At 37.3% G+C, this 20,788-nt stretch overlaps 1 protein-coding gene across 1 annotated transcript in view; it reads left to right on the plus strand.

Annotated features, from left to right (window-relative positions):
- The window catches only part of LOC101179227 (lipoxygenase homology domain-containing protein 1), a 158,904-nt gene that overhangs the window by 15,658 nt on the left and 122,458 nt on the right, over nt 1-20,788 (plus strand). The window contains 6 exon segments of the mRNA XM_030795086.1: nt 1,166-1,317; nt 11,388-11,466; nt 15,943-16,018; nt 16,897-17,008; nt 17,011-17,106; nt 17,284-17,413. Coding sequence (XP_030650946.1) covers nt 1,166-1,317; nt 11,388-11,466; nt 15,943-16,018; nt 16,897-17,008; nt 17,011-17,106; nt 17,284-17,413 — 645 coding nt within the window.

Raw genomic sequence — 20,788 nt, forward strand, 5'->3', positions numbered from 1 at the left:
CAGGCACAGGGATGTAAGAAAATAGAGAAATGCAAGTAAAAAAATGGTAGCATGTCTGCATCTTCTCATTTTTATATTTGAGGAGTTCCCTTTCCTGCCTCCTGAACCAGAACTAGAGGGCTTCTACCGAGCCCCCATATCTGAGGTCCCAGTACCTATTTCCAGGTCTCTGGTGCATTGAATCCAGGCTGGGGGACTGTGGAGGAGGAAAAATGGTAAACTCAGAGATGTTTGGTGTTACTTTAAATTTTGGTCTTCTTCCCCATTCCTCCTGCTGCTGTTCATGTTTTGATCTTCATATAGCTGTTGTATGCATTCTGTCAAAGTTTTATAGCTGTATTCAGTAGGAGAGACTGGATGGTGTGGGTTACTCCATATTACCTGGAACTAGAACTCTTGATTGGATTTCTGTACAGTAGTCCCCGCTTATCCATTTTTCTCTCCTTGGTCTCAGTTCTTCAAAGTCACTTGCTGTCCAAAAATATTAAATGTAAAATTCCAGAAACAGACAATTCACAAATTTTAAGTTGTGTCCCGTTCTGAGTGTGATGAAATCTCCTGCTGTCCTGCTCCATCCTGCCCTGATGTGAATCACCCCTTTCTCTAGTGAATCCACGCTGTGTATGCTCTCTGCCTGTGCATCACTTAGTAGCCATCTTGGTTATTATATTGACTGTCACAGTATCATAGTGCTTGTGTTCAAGTAACCCTTATTTTACTGAATAACGGCCTCAAAGTGCAAGAACAGTGATGCTGGCATTTTGGATATTTCAAAGAGAAGCTGTAAAGTACTTCCTTTAAGTGAAAAGGTGAAAGTTGTTGAATTGATATGGAAAGAAAAAAAAAGTATGTCAAATTTGGTAAGATTTGTGGTAAGAACAAGTTTTCTGTCTGTGAAATTGTGACCAGCATATTGTTATAATTAATCAATTTTATTGTTACTGTTAATCTCTTATGGTGCCTAATTCGTAAACTAAACTTTATTATAGGTATGTATAAATAGGGAAAAACATAGTATATATAGAATTTGTTACTATCTGTGGTTTCTGGCATCCACTAGGGATCTTGGAACTTTTCCACCATGGATAAGGGGAGATTTCTGTACGTAATTTTCTGTTATATGAGTACTTCTTGGCACTGAAAGTTTTTTTTCTTATGTTGTCAGTGACAATATATGAAGTGACTGTGGCAACGGGTGAGCTATGGAATGCTGGAACAGTAGCAAATGTCTACATTTCTATCCATGGGGAAAAGGGAGATACAGGATCCAGACAACTATTTAGATCGAAGAGCTCCTTCAATTTTTTAAGAGGACAAGTAAGCAAAATGCTCTTTGATTTTAAAAAGATTAATCATGGTAAAAACACATAAAATAAGATTTACTGTTGTAACTATTTTAAGAGCACTTTAATTTCACAGTTTAGTAATATTAAGTATATTCACATTGCTGTGCAACAGATCATCAGAACTTTTTCATCTTCCAAAACTGGTAATCTAATAATTAACAACTCCCCATTTCTCCTTCCCTTCAGTCCCTAGTAACCACCATTCTCCTTTCTATTTCTGTGTATTTACTTCAGATACCTCATGTAAGGGAAATAATATAGTAATTGTCTTTTGTGACTGGCTTATTTCACTTAGCATAATGTCCTCAAGATTCATCCATGTTATAGCATGTGACAGTATTTCCTTTCTTTTTAAGGCTGAATAATACTCCATTGTGTGTAAACAAACAAACTACATTTTGTTTATCATTTCATCGATTAATGGACATTTGGGTTGCCTCCACCTCTTGGCTGTTGTGAATAATGCTACTGTGTACATAGGGGTGAAGATATCTCTTTGAGCTCATCTTTTCAAATTGTTTTTGACACATATTTAGAAGTGGGATTGAGGGATCATATGGTAGTTTGTTTTTAATTTTTTGAAACTGCTGTGCTGTTTTGCATAGCAGTTGTACCATTTTACAATCCCACCAGCAGTGCACAAGGGTTCCAGTTTCTCCATCTCCTTGCCAAGACTTGTTAATTTTTTTTTTTATGTAACCATCCTAATGGCTATGAAGGGATATCTCATTGCTTTTGATTTACATTTCTTTATTTATTAGTGATGTTGAACATCTTTCATATGCTTATTGGCCACTTGTATATAATCTTTGGAGAAATGTTTGTTCAAGTCCTTTGCCCATTTTAGGGTTGGGTTATTTGTAGGAATAGAAAACCAAATGCTGTATGTTCTCACTTATAAGTGGAGCTAATTATAGGGTACTCATGGACACAATGAGAGCAACAATAGACACTAGGGTGTGGAGAGGGATGTGAGAGAAGGAGGCAAGGATTGAAAAACTGTTGGGTACTATGCTTAGTACCTGGGTGATGGGATCGTTCATATCCCAAACCTCAGCATCACACAATATACCCAGTTAACACACCTGCACATGTACTGCCTGAATCTAAAATAAAAGTTGAAAAAGAAAAAATTGGGTTATTTCTTCTTTTTTGTTGTTGAATTGTAGAAGTTCTTTATTTATTCTGGAACTTAAACCTCTGTTTTTCCTCTTTGTTGAAATTCTCACTTGGTTCATTCATCGGTCTCTTGACGTCAGTATCTTTGTGACTGTTATTTTGAATTCTCTGTTGAGTAAATCACTTAGCTCCATTTCTGGAAATTAATCTCGTTCTTTTGTTTGGGACATATTCCCCTTTTTTCTTCATTTTCTTTGACTCTTTCTATTAGTTTCTGCGCATTAGATAAGACAGCCACCTCTCCCAATCTTGTGAGACTGGCTTCATGTAGGAAATAGATCTCACTGATCAACTTGGCAGAGATTAAGTGCCACTCAAACTTTTGTATTTGTCCCAACTACTGTCTTTGTTTTTAGTGGCCCCCAGGAGTTTAGGGTGTGCCAAGTCCTGTCAGTGCCCCAGAGATAGGTAAGATAGAAGTCAGTCCCTTGAGAAGCAGCTGGAAAAGATGGGTTGCTAGATGTGTGATCAAGTTCCTTTTTTCCTCAGGCAGAACCTCAGAGCTGGAGTTTATCTCTCACTCACTCTGCATTAAGCTGGGGAGATGATCTGTGGCAAATGCCTGCACTCCTATTCAGACCACACAGTTGCATTGCTCTTTGTTGCCCCCAAGAGCCTAGAAAATGCCCAGTTTCATCAGTTCTTAGAGACAGGTGAGTCAGCTGGAGACTTGTTCTATCTCTGGAATGAACCAGGGGAAAGAGCTGTATGAAGTGTGCAGACACTCAGTAGACTACTGATTGCTTGTTCTGTCAGTGCCTGGATGCAAGTTAATTAAAAATGTAACCCATGGAAATCGCTGGGAAACTTGACATTAGGTGTACAGTCAAACCCCTTTCAAAGAAAAACTGGGTGCTGGGGGTTTTTGCCTACTCTCTCTGCATGAAGCCAGGAGAAAGCTGCTGGAAGTGCTCCTTATGTGTTTAAAGCATCTCTTCATTGTCTGCAGTCCCTGGGGTACTTGAGAATGCCTATCCCCATCAGCTCCTACAACTAGGTGATTTAGAGGCCAGTCCCTCAGGTAGAAGCTGTAAAATATGGGACATTCGATGTATGGACAAACTCCTTCCAGGGAGAAGATGAAGATTGGCTTTATCGCTGGAGCCAGCTGGGGAAGAAGGCATGTCTGTTCAGGTTCACAAAGGACTTCTAATTACTTGACTTACCACCAACCAGATGCTGGCTAAATAGAAGCTCAACTCTGGGGCAAAGTCTGAGAAAGTGCAAATCCAACCTTTTGTAGTGAGAAAATGGGATTTTGGTATTTTTGCCTGCTTGCTCTGTGCTAAGCCTTATGTGGGATAGCTGCTGGAAGTGTTCTTGTACCCAGTTAAAATTGCCTCTTTGTTCTCTGTGGTACCAGGGAATTCTCAAATGCTGAGCCCCCACATTTCCAGAGGTAGGTGATTTAGGAGCCAGTTGTTTAGGTGGGAGCTATGAAAGTTGGGATGCCCAATGTGTGGAGAAACTCTTTTCAGGGAGAAGCTGGAGACTTGGTTTTATTGCTGGAGTGAGGTAGGGTGAGAAGACATGTGAAGTACCCACATGCCTATTGAGGCTCTGGGAACTTTACTAATTTCCTGCCCTCTAGGCTTCCAGATGTACTCTAGTTAAAGCCCTGACCCCCGGACAGCAGCTGGGATTGTGTGCAGTCAGACCTCTTCCAGGGAGAAACTGGAAGTTAGATAATTTTCCTTGCTTACTCTGCACTAAGTCTAGGGGTATAGCTGCCTGTTTAAAACCATCTCCTAGTTCTCTGTGGTCCCACGGGATTTCAAATGCCAAGCCCCATCTGTTCTCAGAGGCAGTTGATATAGGAGCCAATCCCTTGGATAGCAACCATAAAAGTTAGGTTTTCTCCTCCACAATCCCTCGATCTGGATTCAATGCACCAGAAACCTGGAAATAGGCACTGGACCTCAGATATGGGGGCTCAGTAGAAGCCCTCTAGTTCTGGTTCAGGAGGCAGGAACGGGAACTCCTCACATGTAGAGAAGGTGCAGACATGCCACCTTTTTTTTTTACTTTCATTTTTCCATTTTTGTACATCCCCATGCCTGGGAAGAGGAGCACACGGGAGCCAACATTTCGAAGGAGAGGAACTTGCCCTTTTGTTTGGTAGAGCTGGGCTTCAATGGGGTCTTCCTTACAAATAGGAGGACTGCAGAATTGCACAGTACAACAGGATAACAAAGGACAGAAATGGAAGAGTGGATCCTATGTCCAGAATTCTGTCTTGTTCGAAGGCTGCCTGAGAAACTGGTTTATGTCTCCCCTAACTTGGAGTCATGACAGAAATGGCAGATAGTTTGGAAGCCTGGAAAAACAGAGGCCAGCCCTGCAGCCTGTTTTTGCAGCAGAGATTCTTCAGTACAGCAGAGAGACAGTAAGACAACCAAGAGATTGTGGGCTCCAGATAAAAAACAAACACTTCCTTTTTGAAGCTGGAGAAGCTCCTGACCGTGCAGTGCTATTTCTGGGGTGTGGTTTGCGGCAGGAGCTTATGTCAGTTTTTTCTACCTGTTTCAATGTGGATATTTTCTCAGTTTCCCAGTGTGTGTGTGTTGCAATAAGTGTCTGAATTTCTCTCAAAATGAATTGGTGTATTTGTATTTGTTTATTTGGTACGTCCATGGAAGAATTGAAAGTCAGAATCCTCCTAGTCTGCCATATTGCTGACATCACCCAACCCAATGATAGTTTAAAGAGTGAGTTGTTAATAACAGGCTCTGAAATTGAGGCAATAATTAATAGCCTACCAACCAAAAAAAGTCCAGGACCAGACGGATCCAAAGTCAAATTCTACTAGAGGTGCAAAGAGGAGCTGGTACCATTCCTTCTGAAACTATTCCAATCAATAGAAAAAGAGGGAATCCTCTGTAACTCATTTTATGAGGCCAGCATCATCCTGATACCAAAGCCTGGCAGAGACACAACAAAAAAAGAGAATTTTAGACCAATATCCCTGATGAACATCAATGCAAATATCCTCAATAAAATACTGGCAAACCGAATCCAGCAGCACATCAAAAAGCTTATCCATCACGATCAAGTGGGCTTCATCCCTGGGATTCAAGACTGGTTCAACATATGCAAATCAGTAAATGTAATCACAAGCATTCCTATACACCAATAATAGAGAGCCAAATCATGAGTGAACTTCCATTCACAATTGCTATAAAGAGAATAAAACACCTAGGAATACAACTTACAAGGGATGTGAAGGTCCTCTTCAAGAAGAACTACAAACCACTGTTCAACAAAATAAAAGATGACACAAATGGAAGAACATTCCATGCTGATGGATAGGAAGAATCGATATTGTGAAAATGGCTGCCCAAGGTAATTTATAGATTCAATGCCATCCCCATCCAGCTACCAATGACTTTCTTCACAGAATTGGAAAAAACTACCTTCAAGTTCGTATGGAACCAAAAAAGAGCCCACATTGCCAAGACAATCGTAAGCCAAAAGAACAAAGCTGGAGGCATCACCCTACCTGACTTCAAACTATACTACAAGGCTACAGTAACCAAAACAGCATGGTGCTGGTACCAAAACAGATATATAGACCAATGGAACAGAGCAGAGGCCTCAGAAATAACACCACACATCTACAACCATCTGATCTTTGACAAACCTGACAAAAACAAGAAACGGGGAAAGGATTCCCTATTTAATAAATGGTTCTGGGAAAACTGGCTAGCTGAAACTGTAGAAAGCTGAAACTGGATCCCTTCTTTACACCTTATACAAAAATTAATTCAAGATGGATTAAAGACTTAAATGTTAGACCTAAAACCATAAAAACCCTAGAAGAAAACCTAAGCAATACTATTCAGGACATAGGCATGGGCAAGGACTTCATGACATAAACAGAAAAGCAATGATAACAAAAGCCAAAATAGACAAATGGGATGTAATTAATCTAAAGAGCTTCTGCACAGCAAAAGGAACTATCATCAGAGTGAACAGGCAACCTACAGAATGGGAGAAAAGTTTTGCAATCTACCCATCTGACAAAAGGCTAATATCCAGAATCTACAAAGAACTTAAATAAATTTACAAGAAAAAAAAACACAACCCCATCAAAAAGTGGGCAAAGGATATGAAGAGATGCTTATCAAAAGAAGACATTTATGTGGCCAACAGACACATGAAAAAATGCTCATCATCACTGGTCATCAGAGAAATGCAAATCAAAACCACAATGAGATACCATCTCACACCAGTTAGAATGGCGATCATTAAAAAGTCAGGAAACAATAGATGCTGGAGAGGATGTGGAGAAATAGGAATGCTTTTACACTGTTGGGAGTGTAAACTAGTTCAACCATTGTGGAATACAGTGTGGCGATTCCTCAAGGATCTAGAACTAGAAATACCACTTGACCTCGCGATCCCATTACTGGGTATATACCCAAAGGATTATAAATCATGCTACCATAAAGACACATGCACACGTATGTTTATTGTGGCACTATTCACAATAGCAAAGACTTGGAACCAACCCAGATGTCCATCAGTGATAGACTGGATTAAGAAAATGTGGCACATATACACCATGGAATACTCTGCAGCCATAAAAAAGGATGAGTTCATGTCCTTCACAGGGACATAGATGAAGCTGGAAACCATCATTCTGAGCAAACTATCACAAGGACAGAAAACCAAACACCGCATGTTCTCACTCATAGGTGGGAAGTGAATAATGAGAACACTTGGACACAGGGTGGGGAACATCACACACAGGGGCCTGTCGTGGGGTGGGAGGGAAGGGGGAGGGATAGCATTAGGAGAAATACCTAATGTAAATGATGAGTTACGGCATGTTCTCACTCATAGGTGGGAATTGAACAATGAGAACACATGGACACAGGAAGGGGAGCATCACACACCGGGGACTGTTGTGGGGTGGGGGAAGGGGGGGATAGCATTAGGAGATATACCTAACGTTAAATGAAGAGTTAATGGGTGCAGCAAACCAACATGGCACATGTATACCTATGTAATAAACTGGCACGTTGTGCACATGTACCCTAGAACTTAAAGTATAATAATAAAAAAATAAATAAAAACAGAAAAAAAGAATGAGTTTTAAAATTTCCACATATATGTGAATATTTCAGTCACCTAGTATTATTTTCTAGTTTTGTTCCACTATGATTGGAAACGATACTTTATATTATTTTAACTTTCTTAAATTTGTTAAGACTTGTTTGTGAACTAACTTGTGATCTCTCATGGACAATGTTCCATGTTTTTTGGTGGTTCTGTATATGTCTGTTAGGACCAATTGGTTTATGGTGTTGGTCATGTCCACTTGCTTTATTGATTTTTTTGTTTCATTTTTCTATCCATTATTGAAAGTGGGATATTGAAATCTCCTATTATTGTGTTGCTGTCTATTTCTCCCTTCAATTTTGTAAAAGGTGCTTTATATGTATGTGTGTGTGTATATATATATGGATATATACATATACACGTATACATACTTATATATGTTTACATATATAAGTTTACATATATAAGTATGTTACATATATAAGTATGTTTATACTTATACATATATAAGTATGTTACATATATAAGTATATAAGTATGTTTACATATATAAGTATGTATACATATATACATATATATGTATGTATATGTATATATGTATACTCTGATGTTAGGTGTATATATATTTATGAATAATATATATGTTTATATATATATATAAAAAACATTAAGTCCTGGTGAATTAACCATATTATCATTACATAGTACCTTTTTTTGTCTCTTGTGACAGTTTTGGAATTAAACTCTATTTTGTCTGATATAAATATGGCCACTGTCTCCCTCTTTAGGTTCCCATTTGCATAGAATTTCTATCTTTTCACTTTCAACCTATGTATATAGTGAGATGTATGTACTGATCTTGGCTTACTGCAAGCCTCTGGATCCTGGGCTCAAACTTCAAATTTTCATATGACTTCATGTTGCTATCTAGTGTCCTTTTATTTCAACTTGAAGGACTTCCTTAGTATTTCTTGTATTGTAGGTCTAGTGGTAATGAGCTTACTCAGTTTGTTTATCTGGGAAAATCTTAATTTCTTCTCCACTTTTGACAGTTTTGCCCGATGTAGAATTTTTGGTTGAGAGGTTTTTTCTTTTAATATTTCGAATGTATCATCCTGTTGCCCTTTAGCCTGCATGGTTTCTACTTAAATTTACTCATAATTTTATAGAATCTCCTTCATATATGATGAGTTGCCTTTCTCTTGCTGCTTCCACGATTGTCTCTTTGAAAGTCACCAGTTTGATTATAATGTGTCTACGTATAGATTTCTTTTGGTTTATTTTAGTTTTAGCTCATTGAGCTTCTTGAATTTGCATGTGCATTTCACTCCTCAGATTTTAGAAGTTTTTGGCCATTATTTTTTCAAAAAAGCTCTGTGCCCCTTTGTCTCGCTCTTTTACTTTTTAAATTCCCATAATGCATATGTTGGCCTGCTTGATGGTGTCTCATCAGTTTCTTATGCTCTCTTCACTTTTCTTCATGCTTTTATTTTGTTGCTCCTGTCTTGATGATTTCAAGTGAACTGCTTTCAAGAAAGCTGACCCTTCTGCCTTATTAAATCTGAGGTTAAACCCCATTAGTGAATTTTTCAATTCACTAATTATATTAACAGCTTTAGAATTTCTGTTTGGTTCTTTCGTATAGTTTCTATCTTTTTCATGGTATTCATGCCTGAATTTACTGATTTCATTTAGTTGGTCTCTCTGTATTCTTTTTAGCTCATTTAGTATTTTAAGATAGTTGTTTTAAATTTCTATCAGGAAGTATAGAGATTTGTATATCTTTAGGGTTATTTCATGGAGCCATTCATTTCTTTGATTGGGCCATGTTTTCCTCTTCTTGTAGGCTTTGTGATCTTTTATTGAGATTTGAACATTTAGAAATACAACCATACCTCACAGTCATTATGAGTCACAGGCTTTACTAGGGGAAAACTTGTACTGATCAGCCCAGGTGGAGGTTTGGGACCTCTCAAACCTTTTCTGACAATGTATCTTCCCTGGGCTTATGTATTTGATTTTAAGTATCTTAATTTCCTTAATTGCTTGCCCTTGTTTCTTATCCAGAGCTCACAATTTCCTGCTTGCCTTGTCTCTCTGCTGTGCTGAAGAAGCTCTGTTGAAAAGACAGGCTGCAGGGCTGGCCTTTGTCTTTTAGCCTTGCAAACTGTCTGCCATTTCTGCCATGGCTGCAAGTCAGGGGAGACAAAAACCAGTTTCTCAGGCAGCCTTCAGACAAGACAGAATTTTGGATGTATGGTCCACTCTTTCGTTTCTGTCCTGAGGGAGGTTCTGGACTGTGGGTGGTTTCCTTCCTGTTGCACTGCACTATGCCAGGGAGGGGTAGGGCATGGGCATGTAAAATGGCTTGAACTTTTCTGCCCTTTTTGGATGAAGTCCTTTCTTGGTTATGCATTGGCCTGTGTGCTGCATCTCTTAAGTGGTTTCTAAAGTTTTCAAAAAAGAGTATTCTAGTTCTTACATTATTGTTAACTTAGTGTCTCCATGTGTAAACTGGAGCCTGGAGCTTCCTAATCTGCCATCTTCTTGACATCTCTCCCTTCTTTGTCGATGTTTAAATCTGTATGTATATTGTTAAATGTGGATAGTTATATACAGCCAATTTTATTGTTGAATGTAGAAGTCAAATACATTATTTTATTATTTCTAATATTAATATGCATGTAATATTTAACTTTTTCTTTTACTGAGTAAATTATAGACATTTTATCATATTATATTTATCTCAGCTTTACTTGATGACCCAACTAGTTCTTAATGAGTATGTCAGCGTATTTTCATTATATGTTTCTTCTCTTTTCCTTGGAGTTCTCTACATCAATTATTATAAATATCATAACTCACAATTTTCTTTTATTGCATAGAAAGTCCTGCTTTTCTAACTGTTCTGTTTGGTGGATAAAGGGATAACAATGTTATTCATTAATTTGTACCAGGCGTGAACAGTATTTTTTTGTTAATGAATGCTAATAGTTTTGTTTCTCATTATTTATATTCTTAACAGTGCACTTACGTAGAGACAAAGAGATTCAAAAGAAAATAGTCTTATTATGTGTCAGAGGAGCTGAGCTCTAATCTTGGATCTGTGCATCAACTTTCTTGTCTGTAGAAAGGATTTTTTTCCATTTAGCGATTTTTGAGGATAAAATATGCATATGAAAATATTTTGAAAAATAATAATACACTATACAGAGGTTATTTTTTGTTTTCTTATCATTTTTTAATGGATATGCTACATCATGTATTTTTCTTGGATTGAAACCTATAGCGTTATCTTTGATTTTATCGAAAGTATTCTGTGATTTTCACTTTTTGTTTATATTCTGAATATATAAACCATTGGAGCACAACTATGTCTCCTTTTAATTATAAATTAATTTTTACAATCAATTTTTACTGGCTGGGTGCAGTGGCCCACGCCTGTAATCCCAGCACTTTGGAAGGTCGAGGCAGGCAGATTGCTTGAGCCCAGGAGTTCGAGACCAGCCTGGGCAACATAGCCAAACCTCATCTCTACAAAAAATACAAAAATTATCCTGGCATGGTGGCACATGCCTGTAATATCAGATACTCAGGAGGCTGAAGTAGGAGGATCATTTGAGCCCGGGAGGCAGAGGTTGCAGTGAGACAAGATTGTGTCATTGTACTCCAGCCTGGGTGACAGAGGGAGATCCTGTCTCAAAAAACAACAACAACAAAAACTGCATCTTAATTTATACTCTTGGTATAAATCAGAGTTATAGTCTAGATCTAATTATACTTTTTGATTCGTTATAGACTGACACCTTTTTCCTGGAGGCTGTGCACCTTGGAGATTTGTGTAAGATTGTGATAGGCCATGATGGACTTGGCCCAGGTAAGGCTCTTCCACAGAGAGTTCATGAAGGCCTGATTCCATTCTATTTATGTGAAACTCTATTCAAATCTAGAAAATACTGTGGAATTGGTAGAAAATGGATCTCTATGTATTGACTATGTGAAATCAAAATATTGTCTCCAAATACCCTTTAAAATTTAACTAGATGTATTTTTCTTCAAAATGACATAGGCTTGGCCAAAGGGATAATCTACGATGGGCCTAAATGCTAGAAAGAGTAATTTTAAAAAATAGAAGAGATGGGGATTTATATGTTGTGACATGTGGCGGCATTCCAGCATGGTAGTGGTGGAGGCAGCAGTCGTATCTCCTGGTGGTGATATTCCTTGAAGGCTACTGATTGTCCAACAGCGGCACATTAAGGAGACTGTCCTGGCAGTGAGGTCTCAGCTGTTTTCTCCTGCCATTTTATTCATGCTTTTCCTCAGTCTTCTCATCAACTCTGTGAGATGACTCACATCTTCTCAATAAATTTATTTTCTGCTACTGTATAAAACAATTATAAGATAAACAAAATCCATTTAACAAAAGACAGACTACTAAAGGGCACATACCAAAAAATGCATCAAACAAGGTGATAAACCTTCTTACTAAAAGATGTCAAAGTATAATTTTCAAACTAAGAACAAGATTGTTATACAAATACAGAGTGGACAATGTGTTTAGATAATTAATGAGGGAATTAGGAGGTTGACAAAGCTGGTTGAAAGGAGGTTACAAGAAACTAAAAAATATATACTTATAATCCATGAAAAAAATAATTATGAATAAGATTAATAAAAATATGACCAATGTTCTGTAGACAATACAAATATACTTTTGAGGTTGTCTTCTCTCTCGGACAAAATGTATCTATATTTTGAACAGATGTGAATTATTTGCATATTATTTTTTGTCAGTTGATAGCTAATTTTACAGAGTCTAGGCCTGAATCCATAGTAAATATTAAGTCAAATAATGTTACACTCCCACAGTGAGTCAAATGATTCTCAGGCAAGCTTGTCAGTGTTCCACTACAATATTGAAAGGACATGTGTCATCTTTTAGCCTTATTTCTGAGTTTCTGTTAATTTTTCTAAACAGAAATAAAGGCAACAATTTTCAACCTAAAAAATCCCTGTGTCCAATTATATGCTCTATGCAAGAGACGCTTGAAATAAATGACCCAGTAATATTAAAAATGAAAGTTTAGGCAATGATGTATCAGAAATATGTAAATAAAAGAAATAATCTTAGTTATAACCTTATTATAAGATAAAGTAAAATTCAAGACAACAAGCATTAAAAGTTACAAGAAGGGTAATTTTTTGATAAAGTTTATAATTCACAGTGAGATTGTAAGAGTCATGAGCCTTTATTCCACAGATAATATTGCATATAAATAGATAAAGTAAAATACTCGGAGATAGTCAGGAAGAAATGAAAAGAAGATAGGATAGGATTTTATCATATGTCTCAGATTTTGGTAGGTTAGTTGGATACTTCAGTTACTCTCCTCAGGTGTTTGTACTTTGTAGATAGGGAAGCACTTTCATTTCAAAACTTCATGAAACATTTTTATAATTTGACTCAGATATTAGGCCAAAAAGAAAATCTCAGCAAATTTCCCCAAACAAGCCACATTCTCTGACTACAATTTAGTAAAACAAAAATTTAATTAAAAGGGTGAAAGTAAAAAAAATTTAGTCAATTAAGGTATTTCAGTCCTCTTCATGACTTCGGGCCAAAGCAAAAATCAGAACCATAAGTACAGTCTAATAGAATGTTATGATGGTGTTTTTTTCTGTCTCATTTTCTGCCGAGGTCTCAAAAGACCAGAATAAAATAATAGAAGCAAGACCTTACCATCTGTCTTACTTAGTTTGAGGCTGCTATAACAAAATACCTTAGACTGGGCAATGTATAAAGAAGAAACATTTATTCTTACACTTCTGGAGGCTGAGAAGTCTAAGATCAAAGTGCTGGCATTTGTTGTCTTGGGAGGGGCTTCTTGCTGTGTCCTCCCATGGTGGAAGGGCAAAAAGGCCTCGCTAGTTCCCTGAAGTCCTTTTATGAGGGCACTAATCCCACTCATAAGGGCTGAGCCCTCATGACTTAATCACATCCTAAAGGCTCCATCTCTTAATGTTATCACATTGGGTCTTAGGTTCCAATAGATGAATTTTAGGGGGGCAAGTATATTCAGACCCATCCCAGCACCATCCTAAATGTAGGCACAAAGCTACACATTCAGGACTTATGAAGGAAGGGACAGACAAGTTATGGGTTCACCACTGAGTATAAAAGCTACAAGTTTTCATTGCAGTAGGTTGGCTGTTGATTTGATACCTATTCACCAACAGCCAGTAATAGGAGAGGGTAGTAGGGGTTTTTCTGTTGTAAAGAAACCACTTGAAGAACCTGTGCCATCTAGAATTTGTTACATGACCCCCACTTGAATAAAAATCTGCAGGCTTCCTAAGTGGCCACAAAGAAAGGAAACTCTGGAGAACAGTCAGAGTCTAATTGTAGGCAGATAATCCGAGAAGATAGTAAGATAAATGATTCTTACTTTAAATACCTACTCACCAACATACATATGTAAACAATGCTGGTTAATAAGACTTTTCTAGATTCTTACCCCTCCCCAATCCCTGCAGGAACAGCCTAGCTTTCTTTAGGAACCCATCTTTTCTAGTTTTCTAAATCCAGTTCTGGTTCTTTCCTATGGGAAAAACATGATAAAAATGTAGACAATATATTTTTACATTAATAATTTAAAAACTAACTTATTAACTTACAAAGTATTGTTAAAATCAATGTATCATTACCTCTAAGAGTTTTCTTTACAGCCTCGTCAGTTCTTAAAACTCATTTTAGAATTCTGGTAACATTTTATTTTTCCTTAAAGGAGACAAGTAATTCTTTTTTGGGAGATAGCATTTAAAAATGAAATTAAATAATATTTCGGAGATTTTGCTCCAGGTGGAGGGAATAGCATAAAATTATGTATGTGAAACATCTGTGGCAGTGGTTTTCAAAGTGTGGTTCGTGGGCCATCAGTGTTGCTTGAGAAAATTGTTAAAGATTCAATGCTTGGGGTCTTATCTAGGATGACTAGCCATCCTGGTTTGCCTGTGGCTATTCTGGTTTACCTATGGCTGTCCCGGTTTTAGCACTGAAAATCCTGCATCCTGGGAAAACCCTCTGTCCTGGGCAAACTGGGACATTTGATCACTGTAGGCTGCCTGTGCTGGGTCTACTGAATTAGAAACTGCGGAACTCAGTAGTCTGTGTTTTTGTAATCCCTCCTGGTGATGCAGACGCATGCTAAGTTTGGGAACCACTGATCTAGGGAACTGTGAAGAGTTTGGCACCCCTCAATAACAGGAGTATGTGATGAGGGATGAAGCTGAAGAGTAAGTGAAGGGTCTTGTATGCTGTGTTAAACAGTTTTATCTGGCTGAGAACAGTGGCTTATGCCTATAATTCCAGCATGTTGCGAGACTGAGGTGTGAGGATTGCTTGAGGCCAGGAGTTCAAGACCAGCCTGGGCAACATACAAGACCCTATCTCTACAAAAATATTTAAAAATTAGCTGAGCATGGTGGTACACACCTGGAGTCCCAGCTACTTGAGAGGCTGAGGCTGGAAGATTGCTTGAGTTCAGGAGTTCAAGGCTACAGTGAACTGTGATTGCACTACTGTACTCTAGCCTGGGTGACAGAGTGAGCCTCTATCTCTAAACATATACAAATAAAAAATAAAAGAAAAAATAAATTTTTTCCTATGGCTGATGAGTATTAACTCACCAACTCAATAATTTTAATTAGAGTAGAATGTATTTTGAGCTGGATCTTTGCATAGACAGAACCACTATGACTAATTAAAATATTTTATGTGTAAGTAAAATTGATTTTAACTAACTCTAGTTTGCAAATTAATATGAAATTAAACACTGAAAAAGAAATTTCTACCCTCATGTATACCGGCTGAGTCTATGTGCTTGGACAGGATTTCTGAATGGTTTTTTATTTTTAGTCTATCAAAACATACATATTTTATGCAGACTTTGTTTAAATTTGAACTTTAAAAAACTTCCTGGAAATAGAAAGTGCTGGTAACTCATCAGGTGTATATTCTTTGGAAGATGTTAGGTTCAGGATTATGAATGCAGTTTATGAAATTAAAAGCAGCTACAGAATTGTTCTATTTTCAATTATTTGGAAAAGCCCACTGAAATAGATACAATAAGGCATGAAGCCTTAAAATAATGCTTTGCTTTTGTTATATGTATAAGAAATACATTCCTTACAGTTTACTTCTGTTATATTTTGCTTAATTTGAAGTACTAAAGCTTTATATTGTACAAGGCCTTTACGTATATTTGGAAGTTAGAACTTGTTTCTCAAAACTTGAAGTATTATTGGACCATATCTATTCATATCACATTTTCATTCTTTAATTTGTGTTTAGGAAATGGCTGGTTTCTTGATGATGTTGTTATCAAGGATCCCACAACAAATTACGAATATGCCTTCTTCTGTCATAGGTTTGTAGGTGTACTTTTACATTGAAAAAATCCATTTCATGTTAGTTCCAAGTTTATGCATTGAGAACTGGGTAACTTATTTAGTTGTTCCTGGTCACTGAGGGTTTGTTGGGTAACTTTTGTGAACATTAATTTTAGTGGCTCTTTATGCTATTGAGAAAGACATTTATTATGTTTATCATCATTCCTAATGATAGAAATTTAATATTTAATGGTAAATTAAGATAGATTCTCAAAAATATGACTTCTCTGTACATATCAGAAAGAAAAATGAAAGTCTCTGACAAGAAAACATATTCCCTTTGGACTAGGTCCCAAATTAGGTTAAAAAATAATAAATATACAGTGTTTCATGTAGCTTTTTATACAGAGATGATAGTGCTTACTTACTGTCAACAGACCTTGATTTTTGAGTTATTTTCCCAGCAGTGGTGATAGATTTGCTTTCGTGATAGACTTGCTTTTTTTTTTTTGACACTCTCCTGCCTCTTTTCCTATGGAACCCATAATAACCATTTATGAAATAACTGATTAGAGTTTGAACTATAGTTAGTGGCCAAAGGACAGGATAAACTGATCCAGTGAATATAATACCTATGACTTTGACAGTTAGCAGACTGATTGAGTAACTCACCTGTGTATTAGGCAAAAACATATTTTAGCCTTACCAGATAGTAACTGCTGCCTCTACCTCCCTTGCACTCTTAGAGTCATTTTAGGATTTTCTTTTCCATTCTGTACTGCTCTGCCTTTGAGAGCCAGATAGCCACGTCTTTTCCAATTCCTGCTATCTTGTATTTCTGACTTGGGAAGATAATTGCCAATGGTTAATGTAAATATAAAGAATGAAAATAATCGATACACTTTTCTTTTCACAGATGGCTAGATCAGGGGGAAGATGATTGTAAAATTGTCAGAGAACTGTATGCCAGGGATAACAGTATCTTCTCTGCGAGTAGGTATCACGTATACACATTTCCTGGAAAACTATGTTTTATGATGACTGGAGAAAGCATGACACTTCTGAAATTAATGGCCCTCTCTTTATCTTCTCAGGGCAGAAGCTGGAACTTAAGAGAAAAGAAACAGTAAGATTTTGTTTTGAGATTTAGATTATCTCATATAAACAATGTTCAAATGACTATTTGATGTTTTAAAACAAAACAGCCTATAGTGTTTAGTAAGTGCTGTTTCTTAGCAATTTCTTCTCTTGGTTTCTTCTCATAGTGGTGTTTTTGTTTGTTTTGTTTTGTTTTTCTTTTTAGTGGACTGCAGAAAGCTGGAAGTTTACAAAAGGAAATACTCTTCAGTTCTATAACAAGCTGACTGGAGGGTTTGTCCGTTTGCATCCAGATGGCACAGTTGACGCCATTGGAGAGAAGACAGACAAATATGGTAAAACCATCGTACAAAGCTCGTGGTGCTGGACAGGTCTAGGAGTTAAAGGAAGGTAGATTTCTAGACACAGTTTAATTTATAGTTTTGTTCTTTTTACAGATGGCTTTACACAAGTGTTAGGCCATTTAAATAATTTACTATCTGTATTAATAAAAATGATAAATAGATGACAGGCTTTAAATCTGGGCACTGTGAAAAATATATATATTTGGTATGAATTAATTGAAGAATAAAATGTATGCAGTTATCAAAACACCATATTAAATAATTTGAGGGCCAGAGAAAATAACTAAAATATTATTCTGAATTTCAGACATTCATAATCTAATGAAGAAGACAAATACAACAATTCTAATAATTATTATTTGTAGCTAGTGTCATAATAAATGTACAAAGGAAAAACAAGGCAAGGAAAAACTAGATTTGATGTGTAATATCTGCATGTCGTGAAGCTGTAACCATGAGAATTAACAAAAGAGTAAACTGATGATGGTAGATGTTTGACTATAAACCCGAACCTCCAACTCTTTTTGAATTTGGACCTTCATTATTTAGACAATATTTGCCTGCAACACCTATGAATTTAACTGTACTTTACTATGCTGGAAACCACGCCGTTCAGTCTTGAGGATGTGCTGGAGCTACTAACCTACAGCATGTCTCAAAATGTAACACCTTCTGCCTCGTATTTGAGATCCTAGGGAAAAACCAGTTTTCTCCTGTATGAAAATAAGTGTCTGGGCCGGGTGTGGTGGCTCACGCCTGTAATCTCAGAACTTTGGGAGGCTGAGGCATGCAGATCATGAGGTCAGGAGATCGAGACCATCCTGGCTAACACGGTGAAACCCTGTCTCTACTAAAAATACAAAAAATTAGCCGGGCGTGGTGGCGGGTGCCTGTAGTCCCAGCTACTCAGAAGGCTGAGGCAGGAGAATGGTGTGAACCTGGGAGGTGGAGCTTGCAGTGAGCCGAGATTGCGCCACTACACTCCAGCCTGGGCGACAGAGCGAGACTCTGCCTTGAAAAAAAAAAAAAGAAGTGTCTGTCTAAAAATACTTCCTAGGAGCTTCTCTTTCCAAAATTATTCTTTAGACATTTTCCTTACCTGGGCAAAAATTGGTTCCCACTTGAGATTACTTATCCACTTAAATCAGTCAAAGTGGCCCTTCATCCTATTCCCTGGGTTCTCTGCTGCCACTGTTGTTATTCTTTTTCTTTATTAGTATCCTGTATTTGCAGATATGGCCACAAAAATATCTCCCATTGTTAAATCAGAAACTGTGAAGGATCTAAATTATACCCTACTTGTAGGAAACACGAGACCACTGGGTCAGAAACCAAGACCATTTATTTCTCACATCAAGTACACCAGCCAGAGCAGTTTCTTGTGTTGGGTTCCCTGAACTCCAGTCCTGCAGTATCATGATGTGAGGTCCCAGTGGTGCCAGCACACGCAGTCAGGTACATTAAAAGAGAGAAATTTGCAAATTAGGAAACTACGATCTTATATTTTCTATTTTTATTTTTTGATTTTTGTGTATATATATATATATATAGAATTTAATCAACCTTTAAGTTCCGGGGTACATGTGCAGATTTGTTACACAAGTAAACATGTGCCATGGTGGTTTGCTGTACAGATCAACCCTTCACTTATGCATTAAGCCCAGCATCCATTAGCTATTCTTCCTGATGCTTTCCCTCCCCTGGACCCCCAATAGGTCCCAGTGTGTGTTGTTTCCCCCCACCCCCTGACGTGTCCATGTGTTCTCATCATTCAGTTCCCACTTATAAGTGAGAACATGCAGTGTTTGGTTTTCTGTTCCTGGATTAGTTTGCTGAGCATAACAGCTTCCAGCTCCATCCATGTCCCTGCAAAAGACATGATCTCGTTTCTTTTTATGGCTGCGTAGTATCCCATGGTGGTTAGGTACCACATTTTCTTTATCCAGTCTGTCATTGATGGGCATTTGGGTTGATTCCATGTCTTTGCTATTGTGAATAGTGCTGCAGTGAACGTACACAGGCACGTATCTTTATAATAGTATGATTTATATTACTTTGGGTATATACCCAGTAATGGGATTGCTGGGCCAAATGGTGTTTCTGCTTCTAGATCTTTGAGGAATTACCACACTGCCTTCCACAATGGTTGAACTAACTTACATTCCCAAGAACAGTGTAAAAGCATGCCTTTTTCTCTGCAACCTCACCAGCATCTGTTGTTTCTTGGCTTTTTTTCCCCTTTTTTTTTAAATTAAAATTTTTTTTTTTTTTTTTTTTTTTACTTTAAGTTCTGGGATACATGTGCAGAATGTGCAGGTTTGTTACATAGGTATACGTGTGCCTTGGTGGTTTGCTGCACCTATCAACCCATCACCTAGATTATTAGTGGGAATGTAAATTAGTTCAACCATTGTGGAAATCAGTGTGGCGATTCCTCAAGGATCTAGAATCAGAAATACCATTTTACCCAGCAATCCCACTACCGAGTATATACCCACAGGAATATAAATCATTCTATTATAAAGATACATGCACACATATGTTTATTGCAGCACTATTCACAGTAGCAAAGACATTGACTTTTTAATAATCTCCATTCTGACTGGTGTGAGATGGTATCTCACTGTGGTTTTGATTTACATTTCTCTAATTTACATTTCTCTAATGGGTTTTTTTTTTTCTTATAAATTTGTTGAAGTTCCCTGTAGATTCTGGATATTAGACCTTTGTCAGATGGATAGATTGCAAAATTTTTCTCCCATTCTCTGGGCCTTCTTCTCACTCTGATGATAGTTTCTTTTACTGTGCAGAAGCTCTTTAGTTTAATTAGATCCCATTTGTCAATTTTTTGTTTTGTTGCAATTGCTTTTGCCTCTGCCTGTGTCCTGAATGGTATTGCCTAGATTTTCTTCTAGGGTTTTTATTGTTTTGGGTTTTACATTTAAGGCTTTAATCCATCTTGAGTTAATTTGTGTATAAGGTGTAAGGAAGGGGTCCAGTTTCCATTTTCTGCATATGGCTAGCCAGCTTTCCCAACATCATTTGTTAAATAGGGACTCCTTTTCCCATTGCTTGTTTTTGTCAGGTTTGTCAAAGATCAGATGGCTGGAGATACGTGGCATTATTTCTGAGGCTTCTGTTCTGTTCCATTGGTCTATATATATCTGTTTTGGTACCAGTACCATGCTATTTTGGTTACTATAGCCTTATAGTATAGTTTGAAGTCAGGTAGCATGATGACTCCAGCTTTGTTCTTTTTGTTTAGAATTGTCTTTGCTATATGGGCTCGTCTTTGGTTCCATATGAATTTTAACATAGCTTTTTTTCTAATTCTGTGAAGAATGTCAATGGTGATTTAATGGCAAT

This window comes from Nomascus leucogenys, chromosome 16 (assembly GCF_006542625.1).
Source record: "Nomascus leucogenys isolate Asia chromosome 16, Asia_NLE_v1, whole genome shotgun sequence".
NCBI lineage: Eukaryota > Metazoa > Chordata > Mammalia > Primates > Hylobatidae > Nomascus > Nomascus leucogenys.